This window comes from Bos mutus, chromosome 15 (genome assembly GCF_027580195.1).
Source record: "Bos mutus isolate GX-2022 chromosome 15, NWIPB_WYAK_1.1, whole genome shotgun sequence".
Lineage (NCBI taxonomy): Eukaryota > Metazoa > Chordata > Mammalia > Artiodactyla > Bovidae > Bos > Bos mutus.
The window spans coordinates 30,469,004-30,494,179 of NC_091631.1; the positions used below are offsets into that span (position 1 = coordinate 30,469,004).

The 25,176-nt window shown below is 49.5% G+C and overlaps 3 protein-coding genes across 4 annotated transcripts; 2 read left to right on the top strand and 1 right to left on the bottom strand.

Moving 5' to 3' along the window:
* Positions 1–9,245: 9,245 nt before the first annotated feature.
* Positions 9,246–12,547, top strand: ANAPC15 (anaphase promoting complex subunit 15). 2 transcript variants are annotated; one of them, XM_014477502.2, is made up of 5 exons: positions 9,246–9,392; positions 10,934–11,058; positions 11,569–11,628; positions 11,941–12,078; positions 12,197–12,547. In XM_014477502.2, the coding sequence occupies exons 1-5, from the start codon at positions 9,311–9,313 to the stop codon at positions 12,242–12,244; spliced, it is 453 nt and encodes a 150-aa protein (XP_014332988.2). In that variant the 5' UTR covers positions 9,246–9,310; the 3' UTR covers positions 12,245–12,547. The 2 variants fall into 2 exon arrangements, with proteins under 2 accessions (XP_014332988.2, XP_005893562.1); XM_005893500.2 differs by lacking the exon at positions 9,246–9,392 and adding an exon at positions 10,773–10,789 and having other exon boundaries at positions 10,929–11,058.
* Positions 12,548–12,621: 74 nt separating this feature from the next.
* On the bottom strand, positions 12,622–17,558 carry LOC102277953 (transmembrane O-methyltransferase). Its single transcript, XM_005893511.3, has 4 exons — positions 16,954–17,558; positions 15,318–15,592; positions 14,055–14,251; positions 12,622–13,582 (listed from the first exon to the last, which is right to left on the bottom strand). The coding sequence occupies exons 2-4, from the start codon at positions 15,574–15,576 to the stop codon at positions 13,262–13,264; spliced, it is 777 nt and encodes a 258-aa protein (XP_005893573.1). The 5' UTR covers positions 15,577–15,592; positions 16,954–17,558; the 3' UTR covers positions 12,622–13,261.
* Positions 17,559–18,452: 894 nt separating this feature from the next.
* Positions 18,453–24,907, top strand: LAMTOR1 (late endosomal/lysosomal adaptor, MAPK and MTOR activator 1). Its single transcript, XM_005893495.3, has 5 exons — positions 18,453–18,633; positions 23,014–23,159; positions 23,402–23,479; positions 23,842–23,968; positions 24,279–24,907. Exons 1-5 carry the CDS (start codon positions 18,592–18,594, stop codon positions 24,369–24,371), a joined length of 486 nt encoding a protein of 161 aa, XP_005893557.1. The 5' UTR covers positions 18,453–18,591; the 3' UTR covers positions 24,372–24,907.
* The last annotated feature ends 269 nt before the right edge of the window (positions 24,908–25,176 follow it).

The window sequence follows — 25,176 nt, forward strand, 5'->3', positions numbered from 1 at the left end:
AGAAAGGGCCACCAGCACAGCCTTGCATGTGGTCTCTGGAGGCTGGAAAAGGCAAGGAAATGGATTTTTTCTAAAGCTTTCAGAAGGAATGCAGTCCTGTTGAAACCTTAATTTTAGACTTCTGACCTCCAGAACGGTAAGAGAATAAATCCATGTTTTGTTGTTGCTGTTGTTAACCCTTGGGACGTCCCTAATGGTCCAGTGGTTAAGAATCCACCTTGCAACGCAGCAGACATGGGTCTGCTCAGACATGGGTCTGCTCAGACATGGATCCCTCATTGTGCTTCACAGGTGGCGCTAGCGGTAAAGAACCTGCCTGCTAATGCAGGAGGTATAAGAGACGCGAGTTCAATCCCTAGGTTGGGAAGAATCCTTGGAGAAGGGCGTGGCAATACACTCCAGTATTCTTGCCTGGAGAATCCCATGGACAGAGGAGCCTGGCAGGGTACAAGTCCATAGGGTTACACAGAGTCGGGCACGACTAAAGCAATTTAGCATGTACGGGGAACTAAGATCCCACGTGCCTCGAGGCAACTAAGCCCGCATGCCACAACTACTGAGCCCACGCTCTCTGGAGCCTGTGTGCCACAGCGTCACAGCTAGAGAGTCTGTGTGCTGTGATGAAACATGCCTCAGGATGCAAAGAAGATCCCATGTGTTGCAACTAAGATCTAGAGCAGCCAAATAGATAAATATTTTATTTTAAAAAATCTTTAAAAAGTTCACCCTTTAAAACATATTTACTTTTATAGCATGTTTCTTTTATTTCCTTATTTATCTGGCTGCATTGGGTCTTAAGTGCAGCACACAGGCTCTTTAGTTTCAGCATGTGAATACTTGTTGTGGCATATGGAATCTAGTTCCCAGACCAAGGATCAAACCCAGGTCCCCTGCACTGGGGCATGGAGTCTTAGGCACTGAACCACCAGGGAAGTCCCAATCTATGTTGTTTTAAGCCACAAAGCTTTTGGTAGTTTGTTACAGCAGCCCTAAGAAACGAATACAGACCCAAGGTCACCTGGGGATTGATGGTGGACTTGGAACAGAGTTAGAATCCTGTTAGTCCAACTCTCTCAGTTTAAGCCTCCTTGCTCCCTCCATGCTTCAGCTGAGGTTTCTAGGTCAATGTGCAGCTCCCGGGGGCAATGACTGGACCCTTATCATATGTATTTCACTTGACCTTGACAAGAACCCTGTGGGGCAGACAGTGCCCCTACTTTACACATAGAGAAACTGAGGTTCAGAGGTGAAGTGTCTTGGTCAAAGTCAGAGCACACAGTGAGGAATCAATGGACTAGATCCCAAACCCAAGTCCTCTGTCTTTCCCTGGATGGTTCAGATACTGCATGCGTCCAATATATGTATTTTGGTCTCTCATTCATTCGTTCAACAAATATTGGGCATCAGCTGATTGCTGGTCACTGTGCTCAGTGCTGTGGATCCACTAGTAAACAATCATGACATTCAGGGAGTAGGAATCCTTTGTTCTTGCAGTGTCCACATAGGTCAAGTCACAATGTTCCTGTAAACCTCCAACAACACAAATATTATTCTCTGTTCTGCAACTTTTTATCTCTATATGAAGGGGAAAGTGTTATATTAATACCTTTAAAGGTAGGATGGAGCCTTGAAAATGGGCTATCATGTATATTTCAGACTATAGGCAACATTCGTTTTTAAATTAATTTTTATTGGCTTATAGCTAATTTACAATGTTGTGCTAGTTTCTGCTGTACAGCAAAGTAAATCTGTTATACATATATGTATATCCACTCCTTTTTGGATTCTTTTCCCATATAAGTCATTACAAAGTATTGAGTCACCTCCCTGTGCTCAACAGTAGGTTCTTATTAGTTACCTATTTTATATATATAGTAGTGTGTATATCGGAGAAGGCAATGGCACCCCACTCCAGTACTCTTGCGTGGAAAATCCCATGGATGGAGGAGCCTGGTGGGCTGCAGTCCATAGGGTCGCTAAGAGCTGGACACGACTGAGCGACTTCACTTTCACTTCTCACTTTCATGCACTGGAGAAGGAAATGGCAACCCACTCCAGTGTTCTTGCCTGGAGAATCCCAGGGACGGCAGAGCTTGGTGGGCTGCCGTCTATGGGGTCGCACAGAGTCAGACACGACTGAAACGACTTAGCAGCAGCAGCAGTGTTTATATGGGGCTTTCCAGGTGGCGCTAGTGGTAAAGAACCCACCTGCCAATGCAGGAGACATAAGAGATGCGTTTTTGATCCCTGGGTCAGGAAGATTCCCTGGAAGAGGTCATTCACTTCTCACTTTCATGCACTGGAGAAGGAAATGGCAACCCACTCCAGTATTCTTGCCTAGAGAATCCCCATGGATAGAGGAGCCTGGCAGGCTATGGTTCATTGGGTCACAAAGAGTTGGACACGACTGAAGCGACTTCACACACACACACACACACACATACAGCGTGTATATATCAATCCCAATCTCCCAATTTATAGGCATACACAGCTTTCTTCACTTGAAGCAAAAACAGTAGAATACAGAAGTTACAGTAAATCTAATGTGGAGTCAGATTTGTTCTGTTGTGCCTGCAACCACTATTCCCCTATCCTCTATGAATTTGACTTTTCTAGGGACCTCATATAAGTGGAACCATACAGCTTTTGTCCTTTAGTGACTGGCTTATTTCACTTGGCATAATGTCCTCAGGGTTCATTTATGCTCTGTTCTCATCAGTGTTTAAGGTAACTGGTGTAGAGGATGTTAAAACTAGGATGTAAGGACTGAGGGAGCAGAGTGAAGGCAAGAGAATTTGCCCAGCAGGTGAGGGTTTTGCTCTGTGCTTTCTCACAACAAACAAGAAGCAGCCCTAAGACTGCACCCTGCCCCACAGAGCACCCCTGCAGGCTCACTGCTCCCCAGCCTCCACTGAAAGCCTGTTCACATCTCCGGGTCTCTCTGCCCGGGGCTGTTCAAGTGTGTATGACAACGTGATTCAATGTCTATCTAGGCGTGAGGACATATGCATTGCCTGTGTCTTTTCTATTGGTGCCGTAACAAATTACCACACATTTTGTGGGTTAAAACAGCACATGTGTATTATCTTACAGTTCTGTAACTTAAAGTCCAACTTGGGTCTTGCTGAGCTACCACAAGGTGTCAGCAGGGCTATATTCCTGTTACCAAGTCTGAGCTTATATTGCTCCCTGCACAACAGGCCAATAAATGGAGAGATGAGTTGTTGAGGCAAGGAATAGCAACTTTATTTGGAAAGCCAGCAGACTGAGAAGATGGTGGACTCATTTCCCAAAGAACCACCTTACCTGAATTAGAATTTAGGCTTCTTTTACACTCAAAGGGGAGGGGGTATGGCTGGTTGTTGCAAACTTCTTGATTCAGGAATCCTTTGTTCTTACAGCTGTCCAACACCTGGTCATAATTCTCCTTTAGGTCTCCAGCAAGACAACTGTTATTTTCTGTTTTGCCCATTTTTATCTCTAAAAGTGTTGTACCTTTAGAGGCCAAAGTCTTGAGAATGGGCTATTGTGTATATTTCAGGCTGTAGGCAATATTCTTTTAGTGATTAACTTGCAGCAAAAGCAATAGAATACAAAAGTTAAAGTAGAAGAAACAGATCCAATATGCAGTCAAATTTGTTCTTCCCTACAACATTTCTTTCTGGAGGCTCTAGACTGAGAATTAGTTCCCTTGCCTTTTCCAGCTGCTAGAAGCTGCCTGCACTCCTTGGCTTATGGTCCCTTTTCCCATCTTCAAAGTCAGCAGTGTAGCATTTCCTTGTTTCTTTTTCCTTTCTCGTATTGTTTTGTTTTCTGACCAAAGCTCTTGGGAAAGATTCTTCAATTTTAAGGACTTGTGTAGACAGACTGGGCCCACCTGGGTGATCTGGGCTATGCTCACCATTTTAAGGTCTTTAATCACATCTGCAAAGTCCCTTTTGCCCTGTAAGACATGCTCACAGGTTCTGGGACTAGCATATGAGCATCTTTAGGGAGCCTTTATTCTGCCTAGCACCCTTGTGTGTGCTGGGAGTGTGCACCGGTGACTGTATGTGCATGTTTGTGTCCCCTCAGCCTTGCCATCTCATACGGAGGGCCTCTCTTCCCACTTTTTGTTTTTGCTTTGATCAGAGTGAGGAAACCTTAGCTATAGCAAGCAAATATGAGCAAATCCTCCATGCAAGTAGGGGCCTAGCCGGAGCACTATTACTGAGCAAGTTTCTGTGTGCTTATCAGAGAAAGTGCCTCCAAGATCCCTGGAGGGAAATGAGCTCTGGCAGCTGCTGGGAATTCAGGCAAGGGGCTGTCTGGCTGGGATCGGCCTGCCACAGGTGCAGACTCCTAGGCTGACTTCTTGCCAGAATTGCTGCTGAATGCAAGTTCCTGTGCCTGATGCACAGTGAGGCCAAACAGCCCTGAAATGTTGGAGTTTCGAGCAGAGAAAGGTTTAGTTCAGGGCCATGCAAGGAGAGTGACTCAATGGGTGGCTCATGCCTGCAAAAGCCCTGAACTCCCCGAAAGTTTTCAGCAAGGCATTTTTAAAGGCAATGTGAGGCAGAGGCATGGTGGGTTGTTGCCAACTTCTTGGTGTAGGAATGGTGTTTTCTTGCAGCTGGTCCCGTAAGTCAGGTCACCACGTTCCTGTAAACCTCCAACAAGACAAATGTTAGTCTCTGTTCTGCAAATTTTTATCTCCATGTGACGGGAAAAGTGTTATATATACTCTTAAAGGCCAGAGCCTTGAGATTGGGCTATTCTGTAGATTTCAGGCTGTAGACAACATTCTTTGCTTTTTCAAAAAATTGAGATGTAATTGACATATAACATATTCATACAAGATGTACAACATAAAGATGCAAAGTTTGTATGTACTGCAAAGTGATCACCACAATAAATTCAGTCAACATTTGTCCCCAAACAAAACATTTTTTTCTTATGATGATAACATTTAAGATATACTTTTTTAGAAACTTTCAAATATACAGTATTGTTAACTACAGTAACTATGTAATGCTGTAAAGTTTGTAAAATATGGCCTTCAAGGGCCTAATGATTTGCTTTATGCCTCCAAATTAGATGGGGGACTTCCAGGGGATGAGGACTCAGATATGACTCCTCCGTGAGTCCCCATCACTAAGCACAGACTGGCTAATAAGAAAGCTTTGTAGAGCGAATGCAAGATTGACCTTCTTGAGTTGTGGCTTCAGTTTGGAAAAGTCACTTCACTTTTCGGAACCTCATATTCCTCATATGCTAGCTAACTGGGAGCAGAATTTCCAGGACTGGGGTGAGAATAAGAGGAAATGACAGGTGTGAAAGCTCTTTAGAGAACAACTATCCCTTGGAATACATAAAAGATGGTAAATGTGATATTTTCCTCTGTCCTCTACTAGGGCCAGCCATACTCCTCAAGGACCATGGCAGCATTGAATTCACATCACTCAGCTATAAACCATCCTGGATCCTGGAGAATTCTCTGCATAGAGCCATGGACTTATCACTCCAGCCTGCAGACTTTGGATTTATCTCTGACTGTTGGGAAATACCTATCCCCACCCTGCCTTCTGCTTTCAGCCCAGGCCGTTTTGTGTAAAACCCAACGAAGGAGCAGGTAACATCTGAGGACAGAAAGGGCCAGGTTGGGGGCTTCCCTGAAAATCCAGTGGTTAAGAATCCACCTTTCAATGCAGGGGACACGGGTATGATCCCTGACCTGGGAACTAAGATCTCACATGCCCTGAGACACAGCCAAAAAAAAAAAAAGAAGAGAGAGAGAAAGGGTCTGCTCAGGGAAGTGCCTTCCAGGGACTCACACCAGAGCTGGAGACATGGTTTGTATATTATGCTAGAGAAAATGAAAGCGGGGGGATGGGGAGGGACCTGCCTGGGGTCTCCAGAAGTCAGTCATAGAGCCAAGATAAATCCCAGGATGCCCGACTCTCATCCCATCCACTCTATCTTATGGCCACCAAAGCCCTATGGCATCAGAGTCCCCTAACATTCTTTCTCATCTCTATCCCCAGACACCTAGTTCAGTGTAAAAATTTTCTCATTATCCTCCAAATACATCATTTGATTTTAACTCCATGCATTTGCATGCAATATGCCTTTTTGTGCATCCCCTTCTCCCACTTGTCTAGCAGGTAAACTCCTATTCATCCCTCAAGGCCCATGCAAATGTTTCCTTTCCTCAAACAAAATCTAAACTCATTTTATCCAGAACCCATTCATCTCTCCTTCCTCTGTGCTCTTATAACACTCTCCTTATACACTAATTTTAATATTGACTACTGTCTCCTATAACTGTCTATAACTATCTTAGTTTTCACTAGACTGTATTTTTCTCTAGAACACGGATTATTTCTACTTCATCTCTTTGTCTTGGGGCCTGTCAAGGTGTCTAGAACTCAGCTGGCACTCAAACAATATTGATCAAACAGTGGAACAAGTGAAGGACCATGAGGCAAATTTTTAACCTTTCAGAGTCTCGATTTATTTATTTGTCTGTACCTTGAGGCTTGCAGGATCCTTTAGTTCCCCAACCAGGGATTGAGCCCTTGGCAGTTAAAGCATGGAGTTCTAAGCACTGGACCATCAGGAAATTCCCTTAGAGTCTTAGTTTATCATCCTTGAAATGAAATGAAAAAAAGTCAAACACTTGGCAAGGATAAATAGTGGATAATGAATGTAAAGCAAATGGCACCATCATTAACTCAGTTTCCTGAGCCGAAAATAGGGTATCACATCAAATTTCCATTTCTCCTCCTTTTCCCCCTCCCCCTAGCCACCATGGCTTGTTGAACCTGGCCCAAGATCTAGGTAAGAAACTGTCTGTTAGTGGGGAATTTCCATCAGACCAGAGCCATCAGGAAGGATGGAGGTAACGAGTGCCAGGCATAGGGACCTTGTAACTAAATTAAGAAGCAGAAGGAGCAACTGATGGGAACACTGAAGGAGAGATAAGGGATCAAAAAGAAGGGAGAGGTCAGACTGGGTTCTGAGGATTTAGAAACCACTCAGTGTCTGCCCTCAAGAAGCTCCTGGTCTGCTGAGGAAACAGAAATAATTTTATACAGAAGCCCAGTACAGTGCAGCACTACCTCCTCCTGATACCCCTTTCTTTACTTGGATTCCAGGACACCACCCAACTTACCTGGGTTTCTGCTTATCTTTTTGGCCCTTCTCAGTCTAGTTTTCTGCTTTTCCTAGTTTCCTCAAAATTCTGAATTTTGAAGGAAATGTTCTTACATCTACACTCACTCCTTTGGTGGCTTTAAACACCAATCCTGTGCTGATGACTCTTAAAACTGCTATTTCCAGTCTTGATCTCTCCTTCCACCTTCAGAACTATTCCCCCTCCCTCTCCCTCAACATCCCTACTCTAAAGGACATCTCAAACTCAAAAATGACTCCAGATGTTTTTCCCCCCAAACCAGCACCTCTCATGTCTTTTCCTGCTTCTGCCACTATCCCCAACTGAATTTCTCTTTATAAAATTGCCAGAGTAACTCTGTTAAAACGTAAACCAGGTTGTGTAGATCCTCTGCTCATAACACTTCAAGGGATCCTGAACACAGGGTAAAAGCCGAAGTGCTATTGTGATCTGTGAAGCTGTCCTCTCTGGCTCCTATCTCTATCCTCATCTTCTCCCCTTCTCTCCATAAAACACTACACTATAGCCATTGGAGGCTCTTTGCACTTGCTCTTGCCTTGATGCTCTTCCCTAAATGTCAGAATAGTACCGTCTTTTTTTCTTCAGAACTTTTACTCAAAAGTCAACTTCCCAGTAAGGTTTTCCTCGGCCCTGTACGATAAAACATCTCCTCTACCAACATTTTATTCCCACTTCTCTGATTTATTTTTTCTCCTTAGTATTTACTGCAATCTTAAAATTATATTTTATTTAGCTATCTTTTTATCTCTCTCATTAAAACGGAAGCACCATGAGTCTCTTCATGATTTTGTTATTGTTGTTTTGTTTTGTTCACTATTGTACCTTCTTTACTTAGAATAATGATAGGCATATAATAAGGTACTCAGTAGATACTGGTTGAATGAATGAAAAAAAAAAAAGGTGGACATTTCCAAGGGGCAAATTTTACTCTTTAATGAAAAACTTTGTAACAACCAGAACTGCTTGGAAACAATTTGAGTCCATATGCACAGTACAGTAACTCTTAAATATGTTATCTCATCAAATTCTCACATCAGTCCAAGGTAGGAAGAAGCCTGGGCAGAAGAGGAAACGGAGTCCAGACACGGAAAAAGGATTTGTTAAAAGGCACACATTGGGTCAAGCAGTAGTGAAATGATGGATGATTGCTGGCCTTGAAATGGGCTGGTGGGTGATGGAGCTTAATGGGCACTGGGTTTGAAGGAATTCCGTTGCCAGAATGTATTATGATTTCTGGAGAGGAAGCTGAGTCAGAGGTCAGAATGAAGGCATCAGCAAAGGAGTGGGAGAGATGTGACAAGGCTGACCCCCTAAGCGGATTTAGCACAGACCTGGAGAGGGCAGCTCAATTCCCCAGTAAGAGAATGCTACGCCTGAGACTGAGTAAACACTAAAGCCCTTAGAAACTCTGGAATGCAGACTTGGAAAGGCAATCTTGAGATCAGTGAAAGGAATTCCCTGGCGGTCCGCGCTTCCAATGCAGAGAGCGAAGTTTGGATCCCTAGCCAGGGAACAAGATCCCACATTCCCTGGGGCTGCCCGTTCCGCTCCCCCACCCCCCGACCCCCGCCCCCCAAAAAAGACCAGGGAGTCCACTGCAGGTCTGCAGAGTCTGGCTTCCCTACTTGACTCTGAGGTCTTTGAGGGCAGGGACTATGTTCCTAGATTTAGCTCCCGCTTCTAGCAGGGCCTGGAATACAGAATATAATAGGGACCCAAATATTTCCGTTGAAGGCATACATAAATGAATGTATCCACCAAAAGGGGAAACTGAAGGAGAGAAAGGACAGACAGGAACAGCGAGAGGTAAAATCACCCAGCGACTCTGAGGTAGAAGTAGACTAATTTTCCTGGTACGCGGCGACAAACAGTCCTAGAACGAACGCTGGTCGCCGCCAGCTGTTTTTCAGCAGGGATTGGCCAGCAAATAAGGCCTGGGGAAGGAGAGGCGGGGCTACACAGGGCCGTTGGTGCGGGCTAGGCTAGAGAGGTCGGTTGGCTGAAACTCAAGGCTGGGCCGACAGAGCGGGCGCGCCAAATTTCCATACAGCACGTGACCGACGTATGGAACGTCACTTCCACTCTGGCGGGGCGGGAGCGGGAAACAAAAGAAGAGCAAACACGCATGCGTTTGGTATGTCCCTGGTTCTGGTGGGCTCTTCCGGTCAGGCAGAAAGAAGTGCTTCCGGGTCGCCGCCGGCTGCCGCCTCCCGGCGCGGTAAGTACAGAAGCTAGGCTGCGGCTCCTGACTCCTCGTCCCTCCTTCCCTCCCTATCTCAGAGAAACCCCATTCTCCTGATCCGCCTCCTCAGGAGCTGCCTGCTCACACTCCCCTTAACATTAAAGCGCTCCAACTCATTGGCCGCTTCCTCGAGAGTAAGCCCCACCCCGTCACACAAGACCCGTCACTCATTGGTACCACTTCCAGTCACTCAGCATTTCTTCCAGTTAATTGGCCTTACCCTGCCGCTCCTTTCGCGATTAGCGACCCTATAAGGGCAAATGCCTGTCCGAATCCCGCCCCTGCCTTCTTGTTGGTCAATTCCACGATTATTATAATAATAAGCAGAGAATGGGTGGTGGCTTTACGACGCTGGGTTGGTCTTTCGGAGCCGCGTTCTTTGGCCCATCAGTACTTCTGCGGGGGGGGAAGGGGTGTTATTGATCCTGTTAAACGCGCCGGGAAGCTGCGGTACACAGAAGGGCAGCAGCTAGCCCCGGATTGGTCAAATAAATTAGGGCAAGAACAGAATTAGACGTAGATCCTTTTCTTCTCATCTCTCGTGCCTGGCCTGGATCTACTCCCCGCAAGCGTTCCCCCCAGTTTACCGTGTGACCTAGAGCCAGTCGTTGCCTGTTGCTGGGCCTCAGTTTTCCTGTGAACTGGAAAGTTTTAATTCAGATTCTCTGGGACCTTCCTTGTCAGCTCCCTCAGCCGCTTAAGCCGAGCTGAGTTTATGTACTCTCTCACATGTTAGTTCATCTATTCAGTCTTTCATCTACTTATTTACTCATGCCTTTAGAATGTCTTACTGAGGCATACTTGCAAGTGGTAACACCTCCCTTCCCTGCCCCCCCGTTTGGCTGTGGTTCATTATAGAGGTAGTTCGTGTCCTAAATTTCTGACACTGGGTAGGTATGGGGTGGGGCAGCATGGAGGAGCAGAAAGTAAGTCTGGTGTTTGGAGGGGATAGAGGTAGTTTCAGTAGAGTCTTGCCATCTTTAATTTTGTTGAATTTTGTAATGCCAGTCTGCATTCTGGTTTCCTGTCTCTACATTTGGCTTCCATTCTCTTCCCTCCTTGAACAGCTTACAAACAGCTTTACTTAGCCATAAAGTAAATTACTAATTGTTATAATAATGGTGAAGTGAAGTCGCTCAGTCGTGACCGACTCATTGCGACCCCATGGACTGTAGCCCTGCAGGCTCCTTGGTCTGTGGGATTTTCCAGGCATGAATACTGGAGTGGGTTGCTATTTCCTTCTCCAAGAATAATGGTGAGGGTGGTATGTTGTTGTCCCATTTTACAGACGAGGAAACTGAGGCTCAGAGGTTAAGTGACTTGGCCAAGGTCAAAAACAGCTAGTAAGTGGTGGAGCCAGGACTCAAACCCAGGTCTGTCTGATTCCCACAGGGAAGGGGTGTGTCTCTGCTACTGTCCACTCCACCCAATCCCCAAGTCAAAATGTAAGCAAACAAAATCTAAAACCACACACATCTAAGAGAGCTGGATTCACCTGACCCTTTCCCTTAGTCTAGGAGCCATGTCCACCTTGTTCCCCTCACTGTTCCCCCGTGTGACTGAGACACTGTGGTTTAATCTGGATCGACCCTGTGTGGAGGAGACAGAGCTGCAGCAGCAAGAACAGCAGCATCAGGCCTGGGTGAGTGAGAACCTAGCATAGCAGGGGAGCTTCAGTCAGGCTCCCCATCCCCCTTCACTGGCCTTACCCTGGCCCTACTCTGCAGATCTGCCCTGGGGGAGGTTTTTGTCCTGAGCTGGGGGCCTAGGTTCTCACCTTTGTGTTACCCTAATCTGCTGAGGACTGTGGGCCCTCTAGGCCAGATCAGAGCCCAGGCTCTTTTCCCTAAAACACAGGAAGTATTTTTTGACCGTCTATCGAGGACTTTGCACATGTCATGTTCTAGGATGGTAGTGTCACTTCATTCTTACCATAATCTTATAAGGAAACCAAAGACCAGAGAGTTTACATAGGTAGATCAAATTCATAATTAAGTGGCAGATGACAGGAAAGAGACTGAATCTTCCTGAGAGTCGAGGAAGCTTCTCCTCCACACTTGGGGGGTCTTCTTGGGGGCAGGGCAGGTGAGTGCCATGCCTTTGACTGCCCTTCTTGGGCCCCAGCCTTGCTCTCCTCCCTGTTTGGCCACAGCTCCAGAGCATTGCAGAGAAAGACAACAACCTGGTACCTATTGGCAAGCCGGCCTCAGAGGTGAGTGGCTCCAGCAGGTGGGGCCTATGTGGGGCTCAGGTGGACGGAAGCTCTGATCTAATTCTGAAGGTCTGACCTCTGACTCCAGAGTAGGTGTGGTCCTCAACTTTGGTGGAGGCCAGAAAGAGGTGAGAGGGAGGGTGGGTAGTGGGCTCAGCACTAAGGTCGTGCACCAACCAGCTAGACTCAAGTGGGACAGGATCAGGGAGTGGAGCTCATTCACTGGCCTCAGAGAGAAGCTCCAAGTGGGCCAGTCCTTGAAGTGGCCCAGGCAGACCTATGGAACCTCCGAGCTCTTCCCTGCCTCACCAGCACTATGACGACGAGGAAGAGGAAGATGAAGATGACGACGAGGACAGTGAAGAGGACTCAGAGGATGACGAGGACATGCAGGACATGGATGAGATGAATGACTACAATGAGTCACCTGATGACGGAGAGGTCAATGAGGTAGGCAGGGGTGTAGCCAAGGGTACGAAACCCTGGATCTTGCCAGGGGCAGGATCTGGGACTGGGGCTGGTTGGGTGGCTGAGGCCCCTCCCCACCCACACCCAGCTTCCTCTGCAGGTGGACATGGAAGGCAACGAACAGGATCAGGACCAGTGGATGATCTAGGTAGACAAGAAAGGGTGGTCTCAAGAAAGGGGGTCCAAGGACCGCCCTGGACCCCCTGCAGAACCAGCTGATCACCCACCCCCATGCCCCACCCCAGTGCCTGAATCCTCATCCTCGGGCACTTCCTCAGCTGCTGCCAGGACCTGATCTTCTTGGTCCCTCCCAGGCCATCAGTCTGCCCTTGAATCCCCTGGGCCTAAGCCCAGCCCCCTCCCTTCTAGCTAGCACGTCACCCATTGTTTGTCAGATCTAGTTTCTTTCTAACTTTCTTTAATAAAGACACAGGACTGATTTTTTTCCCCATGTCTATTCCCTATTTCTTGGTGGAACCTAGAGGAATCCAGCATCTTTTCTTGAGCTTCGGGGAAAGGGTTTTCAAGGGACTTCAGGCAGATCTACCTGGCCGTGTGGGCTGGGGCTGCTGCTGCTAAGTTGCTTCAGTTGTGTCGTGGGCTGGGGCTAGGGAAGGCCATAGTAGCCCTGGCTGTCATCTGAGGCTCCACTGCCATTTCCTCTGGCCCAGCTTGCACCCAGCCATTCTTGCGAGGCCTCTAACTTAGTGTTTACTGTTTTCCTTTGATTCCACCTGAAATGGCATGGGGTTGGGGAGAGTCGGGGGCAGGTTCTCTGAGGCCCAGAACTGAGAGGCCCCTGCAACTCTCCTAGTCAACTTCCTTGGTGTTAGAACAGATTAAATCTCAAAACAGGGCAGAGACTCCCATGGAGTAACCTAGCAAGTCAGTGACAGGGCTGGGTTGGGAGCTCAAGTTTCTTGCCTGTCAGTCCATGACTCTAGACTGGAAGGAGAGGAACCAATGGAATCAAACAGCCTGACAGAACTTGAGGCCTCAGGTTAGCGTGGAGCCAGAGTGGGACAGAGGTGGGAGGAGAGCCCCTCTAGCCCTGAGCCCAGCCTATGTCAATCCACAAGCAGGGAATCGAGGGGAGGGGATATTCTGAGGTCCGTGCTTGGGGAGGGGTGGGGGGAGGCAGCAGTAAGTACCCCTGCACCTGGACTCAGCCAGGCCCTGCATAGGTGAGCTGGGCTATGCCATCCTTGATGGCAGGGAAGTCAGGGAGGCCAGTGTGGTGGAGGCGGCAACGGTAGCGGCCACAACTCTTGGCATACTGCAGGAAGCGGGGTGCGCCAGGGAAGAGCACATGGTCAGCTAACACAGTGGCACCAGCTGGCAGCAGAGCATGGCCTTCCAGAAGCTGCAGGTCCCGCAGGTAACATCGGGGCCGGTGCGCCAGGAGCACCAGGTCAGCCCGACTCAGCTGGTATTGGGTTCTTAGGCGTGGGATCACCTCCTCTGATCTCCCCACGATGAGCTCCACCTGTGGAGGGAGACAATGGAGGTGAGGTTGGGAGGGACAACTGTTCTCCCACACCAGACCCCACTGGCATTTGGCTTATTTTGTGCCAGGCCCTGGCCAAGGTCCCCATGTGTGTTCTCATATTTCCTCTGGCTTCAGAACAAGAAATCAGAACCAAAATTGTGATTTCCATTTTACCACTGAAGAAGCTGAGGTTCACAGGACAAGTGTTTTGCCCAGGATCACATAACTAACAAGAGGCAGACTAAGGTTTGAACCCAAATGGGTTCCAGAGACTTTCCTCTTAACTGCTTCTTTGTCATCCAGCAGCAAATATGTGCCAGTGACTTGGAAGAGGAAGATAGTTCCTCTCCAAGGTCACAGTTCCTAAGAGGAGCTATTTCTTTCTCTTAAGTGGGAGACAGGGGAGGCTGACTAGTGTAAGGCCAAGGGTGGTAGGAAAGAGATCAGGGGTGGGGAAGTGGGGCCTGACCGTGTGCTCATCAAAGCCAGCCAGGCGGATGAGTTTTTCAGCCACTGCTGCCGTGCGTGGATCCCGCTCCACGGTGAGAAGGCGACCCCCAGGGGGCAAAGCACGGGCAATAAGCAGTGTGGAGTACCCGCAGTAGGTGCCCAGCTCCAATGCACTGGCAGGGGCCTTCTCCTCCACCAGCCGCATCAGGATCTGACCTGTGGGAGGAAGTAGCTATTGCAGCAGACATGGGAGATGATGCAGGGGGCCTCATAGAAAGGGGTCTCAAATGCCCACTTTCCTCACGCAGCCCCCAACTGGCTAGAATCTCATTTCTTTTTTGGGTTATAGTCCTAGTAGCCCCATTGGTCTCCCTGCCTCCTTCACACCAGCCACTAGGAATCTTTCTAACAAATCTGACCCTATTGCTTCCTATTGTTTCCTATGATCCTAAAGGCCTTTGGGATTGAACATGGGATCCTCAGCCTGACATTCAGAACTTTCTTAGACCTGATCCTGTCCTTCCTTTCCGGTTTCAGCTCTCAATTCTTCCCACCACAACAATCCTGAACAATTGCGCCCAGAGTCAACCATGCTGGCTCATTCCTTCATGCCATATTCAGATACACGGCTGGCTTTGTCCTGCTCCACCTCTATCCTCAACTACCTGGCCAACTCGAAAGCAATCACTCTAGGCTCAGATCAAATGTTGCTTTCTCTGGGAGGGCCCAGGTGGAAAGCACCACCAAAATCCTAAGAGATCTTTGTTAGACCTTCCAGTTTCATTCTCCCTTGTTTTGTTCATTGAAATATCTTTCTAACCATTGAGTTGGATGAATCTCTTAAATAAGACTCCAAAACACATGTGCTGGGAGGTGGGATTCAGACAAATCCAAGCAGACAGCTACCCTGAATGGGATGGGGGAGCCTCCATGGTGGGGGAGAATTACAGACCCATAATTACAAGGTTATGGATTATGTGCTGAGATGTTTATTCCCTGTTTTATGCCCCCTTTGAGGCCAGCCTTTGTGGCTGATTCATCCTTGTGGCTTCTACCTCTTTCTTCCCCAGCACTTAGCACATGCCTGATACAAAACAGGTGGTAAATTTTACTGGATGAATGAGTAATTTTACCCAGCTCCCTGCTTTGCAGAGGAGAAAAAAAGAGACTCATTGAAGATCAAGAATCTGCTCAAGTCACCCAGTAAGACAATGGCAGATTGCGGATCTTCCTTCACCGTCTTGGAGGTGCTTCCTGGAGCAGAAGGCTAGGGAACACTGACCTTTGGCAGGCCCCATGTGGCTCAGGTACTCGCAGTGGCTGCTCCAGTGATCCAGAGTGGTGAGGATGTGACCAGGGTCCCCAGGCAGGGCGTGGGTGAGCACGTAGCTGAAGGCCCGCTCCTCCATCCGCAGCCCTGACAGGCAATCTCGGAGGCTCCGGAGCAAGACTGTGCGAACCAGGAGTCGGAAGTAATGCCGGTACCTCACCAACAATGTCACTACCAGGGGCAGGAAGGCCAGCGCGATGGCAGGGGACATGGTCCCTACCTGGGCCCTGGGGTGGAGGAAGGGAGGGAAACCACACATGTCATTTGCCTGTCATTTGTGCAGCCCTTACCAGTGGCAATTATCCCCGTATTTTATACACCATGGCTCAGAAAGGCTAAGTTCGTTGTCCAGAGTCACACAGAAGAACTAGGATTTGAATCCAAGCTGGTCTGATTCCAAGCCCACACACTTTCAAGGACTCCATGCCACCTAAGTTCAGCACCCAATCCCAAACCATCTCTTCCCACTTCTGGACCCTGGTACACCTTCATCTTGTTCCCTTCATCAGTTTTGTATCATCTCTGTAGTCTCCCTTTTCAGGACCCCTTTCACCAGTTCCTGCCTGAGTTCTCCTCCCACCTTACCCAGCGCCTGCTCGGTCTCTGACCCATTGCTACTGCTAAGTCACTTCAGTCGTGTCCGACTCTGTGCGACCCCATAGACGGCAGCCCACGAGGCTCCCCGGTCCCTGGGCTTCTCCAGGCAAGAACACTGGAGTGGGTTGCCATTTCCTTCTCCAATGCATGAAAGTGAAAAGTGAAAGTGAAGTCGCTCAGTCATGTCCGACTCTTAGCGACCCCATGGACTGCGGCCTACCAGGCTCCTCCATCCATGGGATTTTCCAGGCAAGAGTACTGGAGTCGGGTGCCATTGACCCATTACTGTGTAGCAAAATAGCATAACTCTGTAGTCAGGAACTCCTTCACTGTCACTGCTCTGCGTCAGTAAAAGGCCATCAAAATACTCCATAGTGTGTTAGGATGAGATATCCTTACCACCACAGAACTCTCCCTCTGTCAGCATTTCCCTGGAAGGTGAGAACGATCCTTGATTGGCATATTTATTCTCCAGTTCTGTCTCCCCTCTCCTGTACTCCCCTCCTCTGTCCTCTGAGAATTCCCTTCACAGTCACATAGACACACAGCACACACTTTCCCCTAACTCAGCCTCTTTTCTCTCCCTCATCCCAAGACACCCACCCCACTATCCCCATGGACCCTGTCTTCTCCTGTGCCCTGGACCATTTTACCCTTTTGAGGCCACTGGTGGTAGTTGGTGGGGGGTGGGGATAAAAAGCATGTATGAATGGGGTTAATAGGTAGGTGAAGTGAAGTGAAAGTTGCTCAGTCGTGTCCGACTGCGACCCCATGGACCATACAGTCCATGGAATTCTCCAGGCCAGAATACTGGAGTGGGTAGCCTTTCCCTTCTCCAGGTTATCTTCCCAACCCAGGGATCGAACCCAGGTCTCCTGCATTGCAGGCAGATTCTTTACCAGCTGAGCCACAAGGGAAGCCCATAGGTAGGTGGGTGATGGTGAATCTGAACTGGTGTGCTTGGGAACCCACATTCCAGGGCCCTGCTTACCTGGGCTGCAGGCTCCTGCTTGGGAAGATCAGAGCATAGGACAGGAGGGGGAGTCCTTGGGGTGAGGAAGAACCCTAAGGCAGGCTGGACTTGCTCTCAATTATTGATGCTGAGGCTGCTGTTGTTACCTGAGACCTGCGGTTCAAGTTACCAGCCCCAGAACGTGCTGGAGCTGCCTCCTACCCTTCAGGATCCCTCAAAGAACTTACAGAACTCCAGGACCTTGATTTGAGGGATAACAGAACTACTCCAGGACCTTGATTTGAGGGATAACAGAACTACTTGGTTTGGTGACATTTCCTCCAACCCCTTGATCCAAGACATGGGTTATGGTGTGAGCCAAGGTGATGGGGAGGATCATCATTTATGATGATGATTTATTAATTCCAAATAATGTATTATTTAATAATTTAGTAATTAACCCCAAATTATTTATTAACTTATTAATAATTAAATAGTAATAAAAACAATAATTTATTATTTAATAATTTATTAATTCGAATTATTTTATTAATAAATACTAATTAAATAGTAATAAATAATAAATAGTAATTTATTAATTCCAAATTCTAAGCCAGTGCTCAGGATCGAGTCACAGAGAAGAGTCAGATCCTGTCCCTGTCCCCAGGAACTTCACCTTTGGTAGAAGAGACTGATACAGGGACAGAGAATACAATATAACGTGATCACTAGAATGCGTGCTCCATGAACACCGGGACTTTTGGCAAGCAGACCAGGTTGGGGAGACAGACAGTGTGTCAGCCCATGGGTGCAAAGACCAGAAAGTCAATCAGGAAACTTCCTAAGTATTTCCCTGCGGTTGGAAACGCAGAATCTACAAGATCTTGCACGACAGTCTTGGACTTGTGTTCAGAGTCCAAGGGAAGATGTGTGATGGTTCTAACAGCACTGACTATGAGCTTTGTGCGTTAGATTACTCTGCTGTAAAAAGGCAGGATTGAAAAGAAATGCCTCAGGCCAAAGAAATCATCGAGGTGGCCTCTACCTCCTCCACCAGGATTGAGCTCCACTCTGCTTCCGTTTGTGAAGGTATAAAGTCCCTTCTTCCACTCTCAGAGCCCTACTCCAGGTTGGGGGCCACACCCGCTGTGTGAGCCCGGGCCTGGGGCCAGCTAACTAGGCCTGTGGGTGTGTACCCACACTGCGCTCTTGGAGCATAGGGCCTGGATTCCACTTGCCCTTCTAATGTCATTCAGGAGAGTATTTCATGACCGCAACTGGTATAAATTCATTCACTAGCCCACAAATATAGCCTAGTAGCCTCGGGAACTCATACACTTCACACGAAGACCTTTACACTCTGCAGTGGAAGTCTCCAGCTGAGACCGGCAAAAGCTAAAGTCATGTGATCCACCCCTCCCTTTCCTTGCGTCACGTGTCTGACGGCCTGTCACGCAGGGTGTGCCTTCCCATTGGTTGGCTATGATCACGCGGTAGGGGCGGGGCCGGAAGCTTGGGTTCTGGCGGCAGCCACGGCCCCGAAGGCGCTCGGGGAAGGGCTAGGCACGGGGGAGGTGGTTACTTGCTGGATCCTGGTGCCGGTCATGTGACCGGAAGGGCTCGTGACGGACGCCGTCCCTCCTCGGCGCGGCCTGAGCGCCCGGCCCGACCCCCGCCATGGGGTGCTGCTATAGCAGCGAGAACGAGGACTCGGACCAGGTGCGGCCGCCGCGGGCGGGGCTCGGGAATGAGGGCTGAGACCCTGGGGCATGGGGCCCAGAGAAAAGTGTGCAGAAGAGGGTCACCTGGACTGCAGGGCTTACTGAGTACGGAGGCCCGGAGGGGACAGATTACAGAGGAGACGCCGGGCCGGGCTCCTATTCCTTTTAAAGCCCGAGTTCTTTCTGCACACCCCCCACGTTAAGATGTGCAGGCAGCCGCCTGTCCCGCTGAGCTCCTGCCCCTTCCCCTACTTTCAGACGTTTACAACTTAAAGGGTCCTCAGCCTCCGTCTCTGGGAAGCACTCCCTTCCCAGCTTCTTGTGCCTTCTCTGTGCTTGTATTAGTGGGCTTTGTGAATCCATTGTAGAGGTGGGTAAGCTGAGGCTCTTGAATTGCCCCGATATGAATCAGGAATCTGTGTATACTCTGAATCCTTGGGGTTGAAGAAGGAAGGTCACTGCTGGTTTGGAGTCAGGGAAGGCCTCTGGAAGATGGTGTCATTTGAGCTGATCAGTGAAGGATTTAACAGACACAGTGAGGGCATTGAGACGGTGGGAATTTGGAAGGCAACAAAACGGGTTTAGCTTTGGCTAGATTGCGAGGAAAGAGAGGTGGGATGGGAGCTCACTTTGGCCTGCCTCAATGCAGTCTCCGCCTGGGGCCTGAGGGCTCCTGTACCTAGAGGGGTGTTCTGGGTATTCGGCTGTAGATCTGATTCCTTGGCAGGAAGGGTTAGGCTGGGGCGGCCTGTACAGTTTTAAATTCTGCCTCTTCCCCTTGGTGTATTCTCACTTCTTGCTACACTTTAATCCCTGCCCTGCCTGCCTAACCTTTTTGAGGAGGGCAAGACCTTTTCAAGAAGAAGTCCCAAGTCTCACTTGCTGTCTTGGTTGCCACTGAGCCTGGATTCTACGTTTCAAAACATATTGACAGGAAAACTGTAGAAAGATTTCAACAAGTAGTTCACAGTCTAGAGAAGTAGATGGTCACAGAAATGGATTTGTCACTGGTATAGGGGAAGTAGGTCTTTCCTCAGTGACTCACATGAATCTATTTTGGGTCAAAGACTTAAGCTTGGGAAGAAGTCATTTGTATGGGAGGCATGGGTGGCCCCTGGACCTCACTAAGTCTCCACACACCCAGTGAACATATATTCATATTTCTGTGCCTTATGTTAGGCGTGCCATCCAGGCAGTACTTCACACTTCACCTCCGGTTAGAAATTGGAGACAATACCTGTTTCTACTGGGAAAGCTATGGCCTAATGGGAAATTGTCCCATAAAGTATAATAATGGACTCTTGCACAGAATGAGTCAAGGGTTGACTTTTTGTGAGAAAGGATACCAGCTTTTGGAATTTCTCATTGGAATTTCTACTGTCCTGAATCTACACCTTCCCCTTGATGGGCTTTCACTTCTGGTGCTAGCTCCCAGAGATGGTGCTTGATCAGTCCTGGGTGATTTTTTTTTTTTTTTTGACGGTGGACCATCTTTAAATTCTTTATTGAACTTGTTACTGTATTGCTTCTGTTTTATGTTTTGGCTTTTTGACCAAAAGGCATGTGGGATTTTAGCTCCCTGACCAGAGATTGAACCTCCTCCCCCTGGAAGGCAAAGTCTTAACCCTGGACTGCCAGGAAAATCCCTGTCCTGGGTGATTTGAGGCCTCAGGTGAAGAAGGTCTGCTTTCCTAGTCTATGAGCCATAACCATTCACTGTCCACTCTCTCAGATCTTGGGCAGGCCTCTCTCCCATTCTCACATTGGACTCTTTGTTATAATAATAAAAAGAAATGTACATTATGTTACAGTTTTCAAAGATCTTTTACAGTTATTTTGCTGGACTCTTGTCCAACATCTGTCCTATAGGTTCTAGTTATGTCTATTTAAAGGTGAAGAAAAAGTTGAGAGAGGCTAAGTGATTTAGCCAAGTTTATAAAACAGAGGGCTTCCCAGGTGGCACAGTGTTAATGAATCCACCTGCCGTTGCAGGAGACGCAAGAAATGCAGGTTCAATCCCTGGGTCAGGAAGATCCCCTGGGGTAGGAAATGGCAACCCACTCCAGTATTCTTGCCTGGAAAATTCCATGGACAGAAGAGCCTGGTGGGCTACAGTCCATGGGGGTCTCAAGAGTCAAACACGACTGAACGATTGAGGAGACACACACATGCGCACACAAAACTGAGAAGTGCGACAAGCAAGGTGTTCTGCTGCCAAGGCCTGTCTTTATCCATTGTGCTAAGCAGTGTCTTCTGGCTGTACCCACAGATCAGGTGGCCAGTCATAGGCAGACCACATACATGTCTGTGAAGAGAAGATGGTGAAACTCTTCCCAGGTTGACATTGACTTTAGGACAAATCTTGATGTGAAAAACCCTCCCCCGTGTTCCATTCACCCTTTTGGGGGTGGGGGCGATGTTATTTGTCCGCTCTGATGGTGGTAGCATGGCCTCTTCAACGAGTTTAGGGCCCAGGAAAACAATCTTGTTCTTTTTCTTCTGTTTGGCCCTGCTGGGTCTTCACTGCTGTGAGGGCTTTTCTCTAGTTGTGGCGAGCAGCATCTAAGTTGTGGTGTGTGGGCTTTTCGTTGTGGTGGCTTCTCTTGGTGGAGAGCACTGGCTCTAGGGCATGCCAGCTTCAGTAGTTACAGCACTTGGGCTCAGTAGTTGCACAGAGCCCTCCTGGGCTCTAGAGCACAGGCTCAGTAGTTGTGGCGCACAGGCTTGGTTGCTCTGTGGCAAGTGGGATCGTCCCAGATCAGGAATCGAACCTGTCTTTCCTGCATTGATAGGTGGATTCTTTAGCACTGAAACCCCAAATAGCCTTGTTCTTAAAGGATCCCGGATAGGGGAGAAGTGGCCTTGTCCTGCAGGAGCATCTGTCTGAAGTGTGGCTGGGGAAAAGATGGACATATAGAAAGCAACTCAGGCTTTATTATGGAGCCAACTTTCCTTAGAGATCGTTTAATCTTTGGCACATGTTTTGTCTTTCAAGTTCTTTAATACTTAGCCTGTATTTTAGGTGGGTCAGGGGGTGTCTAAAGGAGTTGGGAGCTGATGAGGCTGGAGCCTAGAGCTTCTGTCTCACGCTGTTGGGAACGAAGGACATGGGCAGCCTAGGCTTGAGAAAGAAGAGGAATGTCAAAGGACTGACCTTGCCTAGGGTGGGGCAGGAGGAAATGTGCTCTGTAAGGAGAGTTGAGCTGTTGGCAGGGGAGCTGGGAGCCTGCAAGCGTGAAAGACTGTAATAGGAACTGAGATGGGCCTGGAACGGAGCGCTAAGGAGTCTGGTGGTCTGGCACTGAAGGCTGGTGAGTCAACTCTAGCCAGGATGGCCCCTTGTCCCTAGCATCGTCCTGGGTACCCTTATTCTTTATACTTTGGATACCCAGTATGACGGCTTATCCATTTTGCAGCTGACACAAAGCCAGCAGGGATTTACAGCTGATGGGCTCAAGGCAGGGTTGTATTCAAAAAGATCGCAGTAGATTAGATCAAGGGACTAAAACAAGATGAGGAGAAATAACACGTAGCATTATATAGGACCAGGGAGACTTGGTTTGGTCTCAGGTCAGTTCAGGGGTTGTGGTGATTGGCACAGGCCGGCAGAAACAGGACTGCTGACGCTAAGGAAGCCACGTTCACAAAGGTGTGGCTTGGTGAGGGCGGGAGCAGCTCCATGTTCAGGGGAAGGTACTCTGGGAGCACCGAGTTAGGTTCTGGGAATCCCACGAAAAGAGGAAAGGAGAGTGAATGCCTGAGAGTAGAAGGGGCCTACCCTCAGGAAGGGACCTTTGGATGGCAGGACCCAGAGCCTGCAGCCGGGACTCCTGAGATAATATGAGGAATGGCCATCGAGAGGATGAGCTTGCTTTCCCTTGGGGCCCAAAGCCTTGTCTGGCCTCACAGGGCCTCTCGGAGCAGACAGTCTGACCAGAGAGGATCTGGTCTCGGGGATCAGAAGGGCCATACTCGGGCTCCTGATTTGTATCAGTGTCCCCTCTAGACCCCACTGTTTTTTCCACCTTCTCTGGCTTCCAGCCTCCAATATCCTTTCCTCTACCAGGTGCTGGACTATTTCCTGCAGCTGCAAGGCTGTGACTAAATACCTACGTTGTGCCTCTGTCCATCTTTTCAGGGCCTCTAGGACTGCTTGGTTCCACTTTAGCTCATCCTAGACCACCACCAGCCTAGCTCCCAAAAGCAAGCAGGATCTTGGTCCTGGAGCGAACGCTTCTATACAGTTGGGCACTTGGGATTTTCCTAGTAGAAATATTTTTGGTGCTTAAAGGTCAGAGCTGGGCTAAGAGGAGAGCCCAATACAGGTGGGTTGGACTAAGGGCCTTGGGGCTGATGTCTCCCCTGTGGTCTCTCCTAGGACCGAGAGGAGCGGAAGCTGCTGCTGGACCCTAGCAGCCCACCCACCAAAGCCCTCAATGGAGCCGAGCCCAACTATCACAGCCTGCCCTCTGCTCGCACCGATGAGCAGGCGCTGCTCTCCTCCATCCTCGCCAAGACAGCCAGGTGGGCATCACAGGACTGGGCCTGGGACAGCGCTCCTCCATCCATGTTAAAGACTGGGATGGGGGGCCAGACCCAGGATGCAGGGGACAGGTCAGTGGGAAGAGGCACTCCTGGGCCCAGTCGTGCTCCCGTGAGCAGGCAAGGACACGATTGTCAGATAGGCTTCGAGTTGTCACCTGGCAGGGAGTCTGTTCAGCCCTCTCGGAAGCACTTCTCACGTGCTCTCTCTCCTTTCCCCGAAGCAACATCATTGATGTGTCTGCTGCAGACTCCCAGGGCATGGAGCAGCACGAGTACATGGACCGGGCTCGGCAGTACAGGTGAGCTCCCGGCCGCTTGGAGCCTGAGGCCGCTGGGCCCTCCCTCTGCCTCCCTCTCCTCCAGCTGTGGAGCCTGGGCCCCAGTCCAGGCTCCTGGTCTGGGTGTGGCCCAGGAGGGTGGCCACAAATCACTCGGGTGCCTCAGTTGATGTTCATGTTCAGCTTGCCCTGTGACCTCCAAGGGTGTGGAGAGCAAAGGACGTGGGCCTGGAGAAGCTTTGCGGCGAGCCCAGAGAGGCTTTGCGGCGAGCTAAGGCCTCGTCACCTGCTTCTCTGGTCTGAGGGATGAGGCCTGCCTGGGCTGGTTGGGCCGACTACTGTGGCCTGACTGCCTGTCCCCACCCCCACCTCCCCTCCGCCAGCACCCGTTTGGCTGTGCTGAGCAGCAGCCTGACCCATTGGAAGAAGCTGCCGCCGCTGCCGTCTCTCACCAGCCAGCCCCATCAAGTGCTGGCCAGCGAGCCCGTCCCCTTCTCCGACTTGCAGCAGGTGAGCCACCCCTCGCCCCACCCTCTCCGCCTCTGAGGAGGTGGAGAAGTAGAGGGAGGGAACCCGGTAGCCTGTGGGCCCTGCTGTCTCCCACCTCACTCTTTTTCTCTCCTCCCCATGTCCTCTTTCAGCCTTCATTCTTTTTCTATTCTTTGTTCTTTCCGCCCGCCTTTCCCATCCGTGCCTTTCTCTTTGGCTCCCCGTCCCTCATCATTCCCTCCTCCCTGACCATCCAATCCCCCTCTCCCACTCCGGATCTCCCTTCTCACTCCTCTGTTTCTGTTTGTCTCTCCCCGTCCCCCTGTCCCAGGTCTCCAGGATAGCTGCTTATGCCTATAGTGCACTTTCTCAGATCCGTGTGGACGCAAAAGAGGAGCTGGTTGTACAGTTCGGGATCCCGTGAAGAGAGGGGGGGTCCCTGGACAGCTCTTCTTCTCCTCTCTTCGCTCCGTCTCCACCCTGCCTCCCCTGGCCCCCAGCCACACTGCGGCTTATACAGTATCCTAACCTGCTACTAATCACAGAAGAAAGTGGAGGAGGAGGAGAAGAGTGAGGCGAGAAGCCTGAGCAAGTGAGGATGCAGCAAGGGAGGGTAGAACCATTTACTGGCCTTCGAAGCTCTGGCCAGGGGTGGGGTAGGGGTCACAGGGACAAGGCCCGGTAGCTCTCCCCCGTCACTGGGAAGGTGGAGGTGCCAGTGTGGGGGTGGTCACTAGGGGGCCTATTAGGGCCCCCTGCCCACCCTTCCTTGGCTCACTCCTGTCCCCCGTCCCTGACTTGGTGCTCACATGCACCTCACGAGGGCTTGTGACCAGGGTCTGGATGAGCTTGAATTTGAACGAGTTGAGTTTGTATTTCTAGCACCCTGGGTTTTTACATGTTTGGGGTTTTTTGGTTTTGTTTTGGTTTGTCATCCTCGATAAAGGACATGTATCCATCTGTGTGTTGGTTCCCGCCCCTCTGTCCTGCCCACCACCCTCCTTACTTGTGGCTACTCCAATCTGTGAGCGGCATGATGGACGAGGGGGAGGGGGTATCTTCTACGGGCACTAAATGGAATCCAGGAGATTCCCAGGTCTTAGCTTAGACTCGACCCGTGCTAACCTCAGATTGGATAAGACTGCTTGTCCCTTCTCCAGCGATGGGAACACTATCAAAGCTGAACAGGCTGAACTCTGAGGCAGCCATCATCCTTGTGGGCATTGCCT

Bases quoted from the DNA above. Each gene is read 5' to 3' on its own strand.
- ANAPC15 (XM_014477502.2), top strand. From the start codon at position 9,311: ATGTCCCTGGTTCTGGTGGGCTCTTCCGGTCAGGCAGAAAGAAGTGCT. The intron at 9,393-10,933 runs GTAAGTACAGAA...CCCTTAGTCTAG, and splicing joins GGCTGCCGCCTCCCGGCGCG to GAGCCATGTCCACCTTGTTC. The intron at 12,079-12,196 runs GTAGGCAGGGGT...CTTCCTCTGCAG, and splicing joins ATGACGGAGAGGTCAATGAG to GTGGACATGGAAGGCAACGA.
- LOC102277953 (XM_005893511.3), bottom strand. From the start codon at position 15,576: ATGTCCCCTGCCATCGCGCTGGCCTTCCTGCCCCTGGTAGTGACATTG. The intron at 14,252-15,317 runs GTCAGTGTTCCC...TTCCTCCCACAG, and splicing joins CCACATGGGGCCTGCCAAAG to GTCAGATCCTGATGCGGCTG. The intron at 13,583-14,054 runs GTCAGGCCCCAC...CTCCCTCCACAG, and splicing joins CTGGCTTTGATGAGCACACG to GTGGAGCTCATCGTGGGGAG.
- LAMTOR1 (XM_005893495.3), top strand. From the start codon at position 18,592: ATGGGGTGCTGCTATAGCAGCGAGAACGAGGACTCGGACCAG. The intron at 23,480-23,841 runs GTGAGCTCCCGG...CCCCTCCGCCAG, and splicing joins GACCGGGCTCGGCAGTACAG to CACCCGTTTGGCTGTGCTGA. The intron at 23,969-24,278 runs GTGAGCCACCCC...CCCCTGTCCCAG, and splicing joins CCTTCTCCGACTTGCAGCAG to GTCTCCAGGATAGCTGCTTA.